This window comes from Rhinoraja longicauda, chromosome 25 (genome assembly GCF_053455715.1).
Source record: "Rhinoraja longicauda isolate Sanriku21f chromosome 25, sRhiLon1.1, whole genome shotgun sequence".
NCBI classification, from domain to species: domain Eukaryota; kingdom Metazoa; phylum Chordata; class Chondrichthyes; order Rajiformes; family Arhynchobatidae; genus Rhinoraja; species Rhinoraja longicauda.
Window position 1 is genome coordinate 20,065,821 of NC_135977.1, and position 15,577 is coordinate 20,081,397.

The window sequence follows — 15,577 nt, forward strand, 5'->3', positions numbered from 1 at the left end:
CTGTGTGATGGACTGGGCTACATCCACAACTCTGCAATTTACTCCGATCTTGGGCAGAGCTGTTCCCAAACTAAGCTGTGATGGTGTCATTTGAGACACAGATTAAACCCTTTCCGAAGGAGTGAGTGGCGGTGAGAGAGTGAGGGTGACATAAGGCAGGTGAGTATGTTGCCCATAGGAAACCTTCAGCATTGGCCCTACACAAATGGCCATGGGCATGCAAAGTCTACTTCTTAAATATAAACCTGTGACAAAAGATCAAAACAAATCATGAAAATGAAAACAAAACTGGAAATCTGAAAATACACCAGAAAATTCCACAGATTCGCATTTGGCCCAGATCTTCTTGCAACAGTGGAAATATCAATCCATGAAACAAGGAATATTTACCCTGAATCATCTTCAACTTTTTCAAAAGGCAGCAGCCTAAACCAGCCCCGGGTTATTTGAGTCTTCTGAACTTCCTCCAAATCAAAGTCAATCTAGTTTAAGGGAAAAAAGAACAGAGACGTTCCTTTATAAATGTGCAGGCAATAGCAAGCAGAGATAAGAACAGTCGCAAACATAAAATATATTGGTTTGGTGTTGCCATTACAATGGCACTTTGGAAGTTCACTACTGTTCAGATCAGAGCTTCCTGCTTGATCAGTGCACCCCAACATCTCAACGTCACCCGTTCACAGAGGCACAGAGCACAGATACAGCCCCCTTCAGCCCATCATGTCCATAGGCACCTTTGTACTTGTCTGTACTAGTCCCATTTTCCTGCAGTTGTCTCCTATGCCTTGGTGCTTCGAGATACTTTGCAGATGTTGTGTGAATTCTGCCTCGACCACCAACTCAGACTCTAACCACTCTCTGTGTGAAGAAATTCCCTCTCTGATCCCCTCGAAAATTCTTCCCTTTCACCTTGTGTTTAGACACCATCACCAATAGAATGAGATGGTTTACAAAAAAAGGCACAAAGCGTTGGAGTAACTCAATGAGTCAGGCAGCAGCTCTGAAGAACATGGATAGGTGACGTTTATAGTTGGGTCCCAATCCGAAACGTCACCTACCCATCTTCTCCAGAGATGCTGCCTGACCCGCTGAGTTACCACAGCATTTTGTGGCTTTTTTTCTGTAAACCATTTAATTTTCCAATTCAAATTTAAGTTTTAATAGTTTAGTTTATCGTCAGGTGCACCGAGGTACAGTGAAAAGCTATTGTTGACATCTGCACAAGTACTGTGAGGTACAATGAAAAATCTTGCTTGCTGCAGCAACACAGATGGTCAGACTCAGACAACACACTAAAACAGTTAATGCAACAACAGCAAAAATTAGAAAAAAAGACAAGTTCAAAGTACTGCAAGAGGGGCAACCTTTCCACACAGAAGATGGTGGGTATATTTTTTATGTTGTTATAGCACCTGCCTCAACTACTTCCTCCAGCAGCTTACTCCATTTACCCACCACTTAGATGGGGCATTTTGGCCCAACATGGACGAATTGGGCAGAAGTCTGCTTCTGGGCTGTATGACTCAATTACTCTATCATGTTCACCAAAGGGCCTGATCCTGTTCACTACTGTTCTATGTTATGAAGGAGGAATTTCATAATAGACAATAGACAATAGGTGCAGGAGGAGGCCATTCGGCCCTTCGAGCCAGCACCGCCATTCAATGTGATCATGGCTGATCATTCTCAATCAGTACCCCGTTCCTGCCTTCTCCCCTATACCCCCTGACTCCGCTATCCTTAAGAGCTCTATCTAGCTCTCTCTTGAGTGCATTCAGAGAATTGGCCTCCACTGCCTTCTGAGGCAGAGAATTCCACAGATTCACAACTCTCTGACTGAAAAAGTTTTTCCTCATCTCCGTTCTAAATGGCCTACCCCTTATTCTTAAACTGTGGCCCCTTGTTCTGGACTCCCCCAACATTGGGAACATGTTTCCTGCCTCTAATGTGTCCAATCCCTTAATAATCATATATGTTTCGATAAGATCCCCTCTCATCCTTCTAAATTCCAGTGTATACAAGCCTAGTCGCTCCAGTCTTTCAACATATGACAGTCCCGCCATTCCGGGAATTAACCTAGTAAACCTACGCTGTACGCCCACAATAGCAAGAATATCCTTCCTCAAATTTGGAGACCAAAACTGCACACAGTACTCCAGGTGCGGTCTCACTCGGGCCCTGTACAACTGCAGAAGGACCTCTTTGCTCCTATACTCAACTCCTCTTGTTATGAAGGCCAACATTCCATTGGCTTTCTTCACTGCCTGCTGTACCTGCATGCTTCCTTTCAGTGACTGATAATAATTAACTCAATAATTATACAGCATGAAAAGAGACCCATCGGCCCAAGTTCAGCACAGGCATCGAGGGCCAAAGGGCCTGCTCCCCTGCTATACTATTCTATGTTAAGAAGGAGTGATGTCATAGCCGTAGAGTCATACAGCACGAAAAGAGACCCTTCGGCCCAACTCGCTCATGCCAACCATATGCCCCATCTATGCCAATCAGTAGACAGATATTGAGTCAATAGGCTATAATCGACAAAAAGGACGACTAAAGTTTGATGGTGGGTGTAAGAGGCACAGAACAGGCAACACCTTAATAATCTTAATAATGTACCTTAGGTATGTTTGGAAGTGCACGTCCATCGTTTAAGAAACAGTTAGACAGGTACATGGATAGGACCGTTTTGGAGGGATATGGACCAAGCGAAGGCAGGTGGGACTAGTGTAGCTGGGACACTTTTGGCCGGTGTGGGCAAGTTGGGCCGAAGGGCCTGTTTCCACACTGTATCACTCTATGACTCTATGACTCTAAGCTAACTGCCGATGCTGGTTTACCTGGTTTTCCAGAGATGCTGCCTGACCCCCTGAGATATTCCACCAGCACCCTGTGCCTTTATTTGGTTTGAGCTTAGTTCATATTAAATTCACCTCTGATTTGCTTTTCTGTACCAGTGCTGCAGTGTAAACTCATAAAGCTGCAAATGTTCGGCATTATCCTAATGACCCCAGGATGGACATTTGAATGGGCCCTTCCATAGATCAGACCTGCTGTATGCGTCTTAAAATATGAGAGATGGGAAGCGTTTTTTATTGGGGAAAATCCCATCAAATTCATTTTCTAAGTCATTGCAAGATCACTTTCAGTTTGGTTTAATCCAATTTAAAAACTGAAGTAGTCACAGAATGCTGGAGTCATTCAGCGGGGCAGGCAGCATCTCTGGAGAGAAGGAATGGGTGATGTTTCGGGCCGAGACCTTTCGTCAGACTGAGAGTCAGGAGAGAGGGAGACTAGAGATATGGAAGGGTAAGGTGTGAAAACGACAGATCAAAGCAGACGATGTTCAAGGAAATGTATCATATCATCATATCATATATATACAGCCGGAAACAGGCCTTTTCGGCCCTCCAAGTCCGTGCCGCACAGTGATCCCCGTACATTAACACTATCCTACACCCACTAGGGACAATTTTTTTAATTTTTTTTTTATTTAAAAAAATTTTTTTTTTTTACATTTACCCAGCCAATTAACCTACATACCTGTACGTCTTTGGAGTGTGGGAGGAAACCGAAGATCTCGGAGAAAACCCACGCAGGTCACGGGGAGAACGTACAAACTCCTTACAGTGCAGCACCCGTAGTCAGGATCGAACCTGAGTCTCCGGCGCTGCATTCGCTGTAAAGCAGCAACTCTACCGCTGCGCCACCGTGCCGCCCTAATGTAATGGTTCATTATTAGCTGAGTGGAAGGTATTACAAGGCATACAATCTGAAGGTCAGTGAAACTAGTCAGAGAACTAGGGTGGGGGAGGGATGGCGAGAGAGAGGAAAAGCACGGGTTACTTAAAGTTAGAGAAATCAATATTCATTGATTTGCAATCAATATTCATTGATATGCAAGCTGCCCAAGCAAAATATGAGATGCTGTTGTCATGTGTATTGAAGTGCACTGAACAGCTTTTATCGCGGCGTTCTATCCAGTCAGCAAAAAAACTGCACATGATTACAATCAAGCCATCCACTGTGTACAGATACAGGATAAAGGGAATAACATTTTGCGCAAGATAAATTCCAGTAAAGTCCGATTAAAGATAGTTCAAAGGTTTCCAATGAGGTAGATGGGATGTTAGAACCGCTCTCTTCGAAGGTTATTCTCCAGAGATGCGGGTCACTCTGAGTTACTCCAGCACTTTGTGTCTTTTTTTGGGGGTAAACCAGCATTTGCAGTTCCTTGTTTCTACATTGAAAACTGTAGTGTTTCGACGGAAATCAGCAAAAATTCACATCATATAAATACCAGCCGATCAAGATTTAACAACGGGTCTGAAGAGGAGGTCTCGACCCGAAACGTCACCCACTCCTTCTCTCCAGAGATGCTGCCTGTCCCGCTGAGTTACTCCAGCATTTTGTGTCTATCTGATATTTAACATACAGCTGCTTCGCCCAAGTTTCGATGTTTTTGTACTTCAGTACGCGTACACACAAATAACCTGGAGCGGTGGTGATTTTGAAATGCAGTGGCAGTGGAAGAAATGCGTGCTAGAGATGCTGTCAGCACACTGTGCACTGCTGAGATGGCGATGCTACACAAAGTGAAGACTGGAGCAGTGCGGGACCTCGGAGATTGTCTCCTTTGATGCCAGGAAATGTACGAGATCATCAAATGTAAAGGCCAGGGAAAACAAACAGTGGCACTTAGCCACTCAATCACATAACTAAAACGATTTCCGAGACAAATAATTCATTATTTAAGGTACAATGTCCCAACTGTCTGAATAAAGAATGAGCCAGGAGGAAGGTTTGATGGCTATCAAAACATCGACGGAAACTTGAGTTAAATTATGTAGCAAAGTTTCAGCTAAAACTGTCTCAGAGGAACAGGAAAAGCAGCGAATGTCACACTTCTCATACCACTGGCTGCCAGGACTTAAAGTCTCTTCAGTCCCCAATGCACAAAGCACATTGTGATGGTGCTGACAAGAGCTAAAATGTCAGCACTTATTGCAGGAACAGAAATAGGCCGTTCAGTCCCTTGAACCACCAAAGAAAAAGGTGCCAACCTATCCAACCTCTCCCTATAACCCATGCCCATGAGCCCAGGTAACATCCTGATGAGTCTATTCCAAACCTTTCCATCTAATTGATATCCATCCTGCATTTGGGTGACCAGAACTGCACATAGTGTGGTCTCATCAAGATCAGGATAAGAGATAAGATCAACCCCATGAAGGTCAGGAAGAAAACACGCTAATATATCCTTGAAAAGAAAGACACAAAGTACTGGAGTAACTCAGCGGGCCAGGCAGTGTCTCTGGAGATCATGGACAGGTGATTTTTCAGGTCGGGATCCTTCTTCAGAATAGTGCCTCATATTCCACTTGGGTAGCTTACAATTTGACGGCATGCACATTAAATTCAATGGTTTTAAGTAACATCTACAACACACACTCCTTGTCTTCCTCTCCTTGTCTTACCCTCTCTATCCTGTGACCCACCTGGATACACACCCATTTCTCTCGTTCCTCCTCCCCCGCCCCCCCCCCCCCCCCCCCATCCTCTTCTATCTATATTCTGAAGAAGAGTACTGACTCAAAACATCACCTATCTGTGTTCTCCACAGGTGCTGCCTGATCCACTGCGTTACTCCAGCACTTTGCATCTTTTTTTGTAAAGCAGCATCTGGTTCCTTGTTCAGACTGATTGTAGTTGGAGGGGGGGAGAGAAAGCTGAGAGGGTGGGCAGGACAAAGTCTGGTGAGAGATAGGTGGATACAAGTGAAGAGGGAGTGGGGGGGGGGGGTTGATTGGCCAATGGTAAGACAAAGGCCAGGGACGAAAAGATGAAAAGTGTGAGTTAAGGAGATATGGACAGAAGAGGCGTGAAATATGAAGCCAGAGGGATATATGTTGAAGGGGACCGGGGGAAGGGGAAAGGGGAAGGGGAAAATGGCTACACATCCAGGTTGGCCACAGTAAAGAGAGGGGCAAAAGGGGGGGGGGAGCAAAATTGGAAATTTCCGAAAATTGGAGAATTCAATGTTCAAGCCATTGGCTTGTAAACTGCATTTTGAAGCTTAATGACATCCAGTAATCAATAATAAAATGTTATGAATCTTTTTTTTTGGTAATGCCTCTGTGAAGGTGTTTGGGACATTTTAGTATAAGAAGTGCTACATTAATGCAGGTTTTTGCAGTTAGTGACACTACTCATTAAAATGACATCGGCCGCAAAGCTCACTATCACGCCGAAAGGCAGGTGCAGAAATGGAAGTGACAAGGCAGGTTTTAGCACACAAAGTCCATCAGCACGCTCCTGTCTACTTAAGATTATCATCTGTCTTTCCCTGGGATGAGTTACAGCAGATGAGAGTTAATAAGATCTTCAGGGAAGTCGTGAACATGCATTGCCTGTAATCTGTAAATAATTTGATAAGCTGCTTGTGTTCATGTTTGCAGTCGGACTGACTGCAAAACTTCGCCTTTGGAGGAACCTGGTGCAAATGTTGAGGAGCTGCCCCGTGAAAGGAGACTTAGCGCCATAGCGTCATACAGCATGGAGGCAGCCCCTTCGGCCCATCTGGCCCATGCCGACCAAGATGCCCCATCTACCATCCCACCTGCCCAAATCCCTGTAAACCTTTCTTATCCATGTACCTGTCCAAATGCCTGTTAAATGTTATAGTACCTGCTTCAATTACCTCCTTTTTTTAAAATTAGTTTTTAGGCGCTAGCCTCCCCAACCTCTCCCTATTGCTCAGGCCCTCGAGTCCTGGTAGCATCCTATCTATTCCCCTCGTGATTTTATACACCTTTATAAAGATCACCCGTCACCCTCCTGCATTTCAAGGAATTAAATCCTCGCCTGCCCAACCTCTCCCTTGTGCTTCGGCCCTCGTGTCCCGGCAACATCCTATCTATTGCCCTTGTAGCGACCATAGAGAGTGGTCCTGGGTGTCGAACCCTCAGATTGGCCAGCAAGGTCACGTGTGGGTGCGACCGTAGGGATTGGTCCAGGGAGTGAGACCGCTGATTGGACAGCGTCGCGACGTGCGGTTTTGGCGCCCAAAAAGAGTTAGTTGGGAGACTTCTTCGAAGTGAACAGTTAGTATTAATGGTTGTCTGTAATCTCGTTAAGTAAATTTTGTGATCGAATATTGCTGTCGCAATAAACTTCTTCAACAAAGAACAAGCCTCCAGACTCGCCATACCCTCATGGTTTTATTCTTGTGATAGGAGGCTGCGTGAACATTGTAAGCTGCGGGTTGCAGCAGAGACAGAAGGTTTGCTTCTCAGGATGGAAGTAAGTGCGGGCTGTTAAGCACAGCTATAATTTAAAATAATGGTCTGCTGTGTCTGAGGGGAGCTTTTCGTCTATTCGCTGTTGCGAGAGGCAATGGCAGGGAGCAGTGATGCAGGACAAAGGGTTCCTCAACAGACTGAGAGAGATTGCCTGTCCTTGGCCGCTAGCAATCAATTGCCATTCATTGAGGAAGCTTGAAGAAGTTTTTCCCAAGGGCTGAAATTTGCAACATGTTAGGATTTTGGCTTTCAAGCAAAAAGATTTAAACCTGAAAATTTCTGCTTGAATTGAATTGAATTGAATTGAGAGATACAGCACAGTGTTGCACAGTGGTGCAGTGGGTAGAGCTGCTGCCTTACAGCGTCAGGGAGGCAAGTTCGATCCTGACCTCAGGTGCTGTCTGTGTGAAGTTTGCATATTTTCCCTGTGACTGCGTGGATTTTCTCCTGGTGCTCCATCTCCAAGACATACAGGTTTGTAGGTTAATTGGCCTCTGTAAATTGCTTCTAATGTGTAAAGAGTGACTGAGAAAAAGGGATAACAGTGTGAATGGGTGATCGAAGGTCAGCGTGGACTCAGTGGGCTGAAGGACCTTTTTCTGTGATGTATAAGAATAAGAATTTAAGAATAAGGGGTAGGCCATTTAGAACGGAGATGAGGAAAAACTTTTTCAGTCAGAGAGTTGTGAATCTGTGGAATACTCTGCCTCAGAAGGCAGTGGAGGCCAAATCTCTGAATGCATTCAAGAGAGAGCTAGGTAGAGCTCTTAAGGATAGCGGAGTCAGGGAGTATGGGGAGAAGGCAGGAACGGGGTACTGATTGAGAATGATCAGCCATGATCACATTGAATGGCGGTGCTGGCTCGAAGGGCCGAATGGCCTACTCCTGCACCTATTGTCTATTGTCTATCTCTAAAAGTAAAACAAAATGCCACTGTGCCACACTGAAGTGTTGATTGCTGAAGTGTATTTTTTAAGAAAATACATGTATCATCCCAGAGAGGATATTAACGATATCAGGGATTATGGGGAGAAGGCAAGTGAATGGGGCTGAGAGGGAAAGATGACAGAGATGTTATTTTATATTCATTGTTCCTCTCTGAAGTTTGCCATGCCTCTAGTGGACGTACATGGATAAGAAAGGTTCAAAGAGATGTGGGCAAGATATGGGCCAAACATGGGCAAATGGGACCAGCTTAGATAGGGGTAACGTTGATTGGCATGGACATTGGGCCGAAGGGCTGTTTCCACGCTGTATGACTCTAAGATCAGAATGCTTATATTTACTCAACATACCACTGTGTACACTCATACGCCAGAGTTGCAGAGGAGATCCCAGCATCAACATCTGGCCAGCACTGGGAAACCGCTGGAGGAAGCGTTATTAAATGTACCCCACCTGCACATGGTTACATGTCACAAAACTAAAAGGTTCTTCAGCTAATAAACCTGCCTATCAAATTTGCTCGACGAAGAACATTGAAATTAATTTCTCATAGGTAAAATCAAAACTTTGAGAAGAGAAGTAAATCAAAAGTGGCCAAAAGTGGCGCAACGGTAGAGCCGTTGCCTCACAGCACCAGAGACCAGGGTTCGATCCTGACTACGAGTGCTGTCTGTGTTTGCACGCTCTCTCCCTGTGACTGCTGGGAGCTCTGGTTTCCCCCCCACATCCCAAAGACATGCGGGTTCGTAGGTTGATTGGCCCTCTGTAAATTGTTCCTAGTGTGCAGGGAATGGAAATTAAAGTGGGATAACGCAGAACTAGTGTGAACGGGTGGCCGCTGGTCAGCGTGGAGTTGGTAGGTGGAAGGATTTATTCACAAAATGCTGGAGTAACTCAGCAGGTCAGGCAGCATCTCGGGAGAGAAGGAATGGGTGACGTTTCGGGACCCGAAACGTCACCCATTCCTTCTCTCCCGAGATGCTGCCTGACCTGCTGAGTTACTCCAGCATTTTGTGAATAAATCGATTTGTACCAGCATCTGCAGTTATTTTCTTATACTACTGGTAGGTGGAAGGGCCTGTTTCCATGCTGTATCTCTAATCTGAACTAAAAAGAATGAATACAGTCTTGCAATAAAACAAGAACTGCATGTTAGCGCAAACAGGTCAATTTGTCTGTTGTAAAATTCCTTCCAATTTTTTTTACCCAGCACTGAAAGGATTAAGTGGATGTAAAACTTCAATACACTGCATTCCAGCTCTCGCTCTACAATGGTTAATGTGTCATCAAAAAATCAGCCGGAAAAATGCAAACAAACACATACGCAATGTTTCACATAATCACAAGGATTAGCCTTGCGCCAAATAATGGCGGATAGATTTCCATAAAAAAATTAGAACATAGAATATAGATCAGTGTCTTATCTTTGATCTTATGGAGGTGCATAAAATCATGAGAGGAATAGGTCGAGTAGATGCACAGAGTCTCTTGCCCAGAGTAGGCACATCGAGGACAAGAGGGCATAGACAATAGACAATAGACAATAGGTGCAGGAGGAGGCCATTCGGCCCTTCGAGCCAGCACCGCCATTCAATGTGATCATGGCTGATCATTCTCAATCAGTACCCCGTTCCTGCCTTCTCCCCTATACCCCCTGACTCCGCTATCCTTAAGAGCTCTATCTAGCTCTCTCTTGAATGTATTCAGAGAATTGGCCTCCACTGCCCTCTGAGGCAGAGAATTCCACAGATTCACAACTCTCTGACTAAAAAAGTTTTTCCTCATCTCTGTTCTAAGTGGCCTACCCCTTATTCTTATACTGTGGCCCCTGGTTCTGGACTCCCCCAACATTGGGAACATGTTTCCTGCCTCTAACATATCCAACCCCTTAATAATCTTATACGTTTCGATAAGATCCCCCCTCATCCTTCTAAATTCCAGTGTATACAAACCTAGTCGCTCCAGTCTTTCAACATATGACAGTCCCACCATTCCGGGAATTAACCTGGTTTAAGGTGAAGGGGGAAAAGATTTAATAGGAATCCGAGGGGTACCTTTTTCACACAAAGGGTGGTGGGTGTATGGAACAAGTTGCCAGAGGAGGTAGTTGAAGCTGGGACTATCCCATCGTTTAAGAAACAGTTAAACAGGTACATAGATAGGACAGGATTGGAGGGATACGGACCAAACGCAGGCAGATGGGACTAGTATAGCTGGGACATGTTGGCCGGTGTGGGCAAGTTGGGCTGAAGGCCCTGTTTCCACACTGTATCTCTCTATGACTCTGACTCCAGTACAATACAGAAACAGGCCTTTTGGCCCACAATGTCCGTGCCAAACATGATGCCAAGTTAACCTCAATGTCACCGCCTGCACATTAATTTGTTTCTGTAAATTGCCCCGAGTGTGTAGGGAGTGGATGCAAAAGTGGGGTAACATAGAACTAGTGTGAATGGGTAATCGGCACTGTGGCACAGCTGGCAGAGCTGCTGCCTCACAGCGCCAGAGACCCGGGTTTGATCGGGTGCTGTCTGCATGGAGTTTGCTCGTTCTCCCTGTGACCATGTTGGTTTCCCCTGGGTGTTCCGGTTTCTTCCCACATCCCAAAGACGTGCGGGTTTGCAGATTAATTGGCCCTAATGTGTTAGTGAGATGTGAAAGTGAGATAACAGAACTAGTGTGAACGGGTGACTGATGGTCGGCATGGACTCGGTAGGCCGAAGGGCCTGTTTCTATACTGTAACTTTTAATCAATCATCCATTCACACGACACATGCTTTAACACATTGAAGAAATTCTCTCCCCTTCGTTACAGCACTGAAAGTGTTTGACTCGTTAGCACGTGCTGCCCCTGCAAAGAAACAAATACAGTCTGAAGAAGGGTCTCGACCCGAAACGTCACCCATTCCTTCTCTCCCGAGATGCTGCCTGACCTGCTGAGTTACTCCAGCACTTTGTGAATAAATACCTTCGATTTGTACCAGCATCTGCAGTTATTTTCTTAAAATACAGTAGGTACACTAATACGTCAACAGTTGGTTCCCCTTAAGTCCTATATACAATATTTTGAAACCAACCTGAAGCAAGTGCCATGACAGGCAGGGCCATCTTTACAGCATTATGGGCCCCGGGCAAAGCTCTGTACTGGGGCCCCTACGACAACTACTCACAGGAATAAAAATGTAAATGGTCGATAAAATTAAACACCCCCCTTTCCCCAGCACCCCCATTTCCCCCACTCTCTCTTCCCCCCCCACCACCAACCCCAACCCTTGCTGTCCCCCTCCCCAGTCCCACTCTGCCTTCTCCCACCCCCACTCTCTCCTCCTCCCACCTTCCCCGTCGCCCCCACCGTTACTCTCCCCCACCCCCTTTCCCTACCAGCCCCCTCCTGTCGTGCCGGCGAAAAGCACTTACCGAAAAGCACTTAGCGATGGACTTAGGGTGCTACATTGTTGCGAAAAGCACTTACAGATCGCTGTGAGAAGCACTTAGGGATGGAAAAGCAAAGCACTTAGGGAGCTAATTGTTGCGAAACAGATCGCTGTGAGAAGCACTTAGGGATGGAAAAAGTTGCGAAAAAAACACTGGGACCGAAAATGTTGCGAAAAAAGCACTTATTGAACCTACATTTTTAAAGTAGTATTTATTTATTGCAAGTCACTTAACATACACAGATCAGCATGGGGCCCCTATGCTCGTGGGGCCCCGGGCAAGTGCCCATCAGGCCCATGCGTTAAGACGGCCCTGATGACAGGATATTTATAAAACCACCAAACCCAGCTAAGTTTCACATACTCGAGACTCTGTCACATTTTGAATAGACAGACATCTGTTTTGTAAATACAAACTTACAGTGAAACGTAGAATATAGAACGGTGTAGCACAGGAACAAACATTTCTGCTCACAGTGTCTGCGCCCAACTAATCCCCAAGTCTGAAGAAGGTTTTCGACTCGAAACGTCACCCATTCCTTCTCTCCAGAGATGCCGCCTGAGGTACTCCAGCATTTTGTGTCTATCTTGAATCCCCGAGTTAAACTTATCTCCTCTGCCTGCATGTAATCCATATCCCTCTATTCCCTGCACATCTATGTGCCGATCCAAAAGTCTCTGAAACACCACTATTGTATCTGCCTCCACCACTATCCCTAGCAGTGCATTCCAAGTACCCACCAATCTCTGTGTAAATTAACATGCCCCGCACATCTCCTTTAAACTTTGCCCCTTTTTGTCTTAACCTGTTCACTGCCAAGATTTGTTTTCACTTGTATACTCTGACCCGAGTATACTCGGGGGTGGCACTGAACAGGTTAAAGTTGTGCCTCTAGTCTTTGACATTTACACCCTGGGATAAAGACTTTCTACCCTATCTACGTCTCAAAATTTTATTTCTTTCTTTCAAGGCAAAACATGTCATCCACTCCTGCCTCGTTACTGTGCTGATATGTATGTCGAGTCAAACAGTGGCTTCTCACCTTCCCAAGAAAATCGTTCTTTCCCACCATGTCCCAGTCCCAGACTTCCACGGTGAAGATCATGTCTTCCGTTGGCTTGTCATCCTCCAGTTCAAACTCAAACACCTCATTCCAGTGGGGAAAGCGAGTCTTCTTTATAGTCTAGAGTTGCAAAAGAGTTATAATTAAAATATTGAAGTATAGGTCCACCACCAATTTCCCGACAGCCTTGGTTCCAGCTCCTTGCCATGTTCTCCGTTTTGTCAGACCAACAGAGGTCACAGCCTTGGTGGTGGCTGAGATACCGGCCCGTAATATCGGTCGCGGAAGCCGACCATGGGAATGGATCTGCTGTCTCGACCGGGCCGGAGTTCCAGAGCCCGGGCCACGGGGGGGCAAATTTGACCTGTCGATCAGCCGCGGAAGTCCCGATGAGGTCGAGATCGGCTGCCTCGCCCAGCCTAGGTGCTACATCTTTGGGGGACTTCCAGGGGGGAGGGGGGGATTTCAAGTATGCTCGTAATTTTATCCAGATTAAAGGAGGTGCCAGACCACCAGTTGCCAGAAAATCAGTGGTGGACCTGCGCCTCATTTCATGGAGCAGTAGCACATCTGTTAGAGCTGCTGTCTCACAGTATCAGACCTGGGTTCAACCCTGACCTTGCATGCTCTGTGTGGAGTTTGCACATTCTTTGGGTATTTTTAAAACATAGATTAATAGGTTCTTGCTTAGTCAAGATGTCAACGTTCGTGAGGAGAAGGCAGGAGAATGGGATTGAGAGGGAAAAATAGATCAGCTACGATTGAACAGCGGGCAGACTCGATGGGCTGAATGGCCTAATTCTGCTCCTAGTTCTTATGATCTTTGGAGTGATTGGCCATGATAAATTGCCTTTGTGTAGCGTAGTGGTCGAAACTGGCAGGAATTAATGGGAATGTGAACAAAGTTGGATTAGATTACTGTAGGATTACTGTAAATGGTTGATTGATGGTCGGCATGGACTCAGTGGCCCAAAGGGCCTGTTTCCCTGCTGTATCTCTCTATTCTATTGATATGAAGAATAGTCACTTATCAGCATTTGGGGATAATTCCCTTGCTCTACTTGGAAATCTGCCACAGATTATTTTCTAACTTTTTCCCATGATGGGAATATCAAATATTCGAGGGCATTGCTTTAAGGCGAGGGGGGCAATGTTTAAAGCAGATGAGTAGGGCGTTATTTTACACAGAAGGTGGTAGATGCTTGGAACGCGCTGCCAGGGGTAATGGTGGAGGTAGGTACGATAGTGACATTTAAGAGACTTTTGGATAGGCACGTGGATATGCAGGGAATGGGAGGGATTTAGATTATGTACAAGTAGATAAGAGTTGGTCTTGGCATCATGTTCGGCACAAACATTGTGGGCCAAAGGGCCTGCTTCCATGTGTATCTCTCCACCACTAAGCCTACCAACCGGATGTCACAGTTCTAGGTAGCAGTTGCATAATGATGAGAAATTTAAACTTACGAAGGAGTAATACCATTTAAAAAATATCATATGACACAGAACGGCACAGCACAATAAATGGATTACACGCATTACTTGGGTCTCTATATTTCCCTAGATGTAGCGCCAGTGATCGATGTATTCAGCCAGTCTGTTCGCCACAATTTGGGGGCGGGCGACACAGTGGCGCAGCGGTAGAGTTGCTGCCTTACAGCGCCAGAGATCCGGGTTCAATCCAGACCCAATCTGTATGGCTTGTACATTCTCCCTGTGACCATGTGGGTTATTTCCAGGTGCTCTGGTTTCCTCCCACACTCCAAAGACATGCGGGTTTGTAGGTTAATTGGCTTCGGTAAAATTCTAAATTGTCCCTCGTGTGCTGGGTAGTGCCAGCGTACAAGGTGATCGATCGCTGGTCGGCTCAGACTCGGTGTATCTCTGAAGTCTAAAGTCTAAATTCATTATTTTATCTTTGTATACTATTGCATCTGAACATTACTATCGCTGAACATCACCTATCCATGTACTCCAGAGATGCTGCCTGACCTGCTGAGTTACTCCAGCACTTTGAGTCTTTGTTTGTAAATCAGCATCTGCAGTTCCTTGTGCCTCCACATTGTCTTTTCTTTGCCTCTCATTTCTCCTGTCTCATATTCTTGTACATATAATACCTCCTTTGAAAATGGACAACCAGAAATATTATTAACACTTGCCTGAGCTAAAAGGGGCAAAATCTCCCAAACAATTGGGAAATCTTAGATGGATATGTTTTTTTTTTACCCATCACCTTGACAAGTCATTTCAAAGAATGACTTTTAAACAGCTTACTCCTTAATAATCTGGTTAAAGTAATATTTGAATGGTTGTGGTCGGGATTATAGTTTCTAAACTCCCTTGTGCCTTCATGTGAAAATCTTTGTCAAACGCAGGTCTTCAAAGTTAAACACGCAGTCTTAGTGATGTTGGGTTTTATAAAGTTAATTCCAATGGAAAGGAGAGCGATAGGAATTTGTGGAATCAAATAAATTTACAGTAAATATAGGTCTCACTAATGATTCAATAAACAGCCAATTTTTTTTGTTTTGGTACTAGATCTGAAAAGAAATGTGTGAAGTCAAAGCAAGTTGTGTGTGCATATCAAACACAGCGAGACTGTAGGGTTATAACGAGCAGTACACTACAGACCGAATTATCACCGAGAGAGACAGATCAGAGCTCTAAACATTCAAATTCACATTGTGTCGCGTTTCTTGTAATTATATTTCGTAATTACATCCTTTGTTTCGAACCGAATGCTATTTGTTATAGGTATATGTCACGGTTTGTACAAAAACATTGTAAAAGCAATCTTCACAAAATTGATTATTAAAGGTAAATTAAAATGCA

The 15,577-nt window shown here is 45.0% G+C and overlaps 1 protein-coding gene across 1 annotated transcript in view; it reads right to left on the bottom strand.

Annotated features, from left to right (window-relative positions):
- The window catches only part of rasal1a (RAS protein activator like 1a (GAP1 like)), a 146,683-nt gene that overhangs the window by 79,773 nt on the left and 51,333 nt on the right, over positions 1-15,577 (bottom strand). The window contains 2 exon segments of the mRNA XM_078421548.1: positions 391-482; positions 12,725-12,865. Coding sequence (XP_078277674.1) covers positions 391-482; positions 12,725-12,865 — 233 coding nt within the window.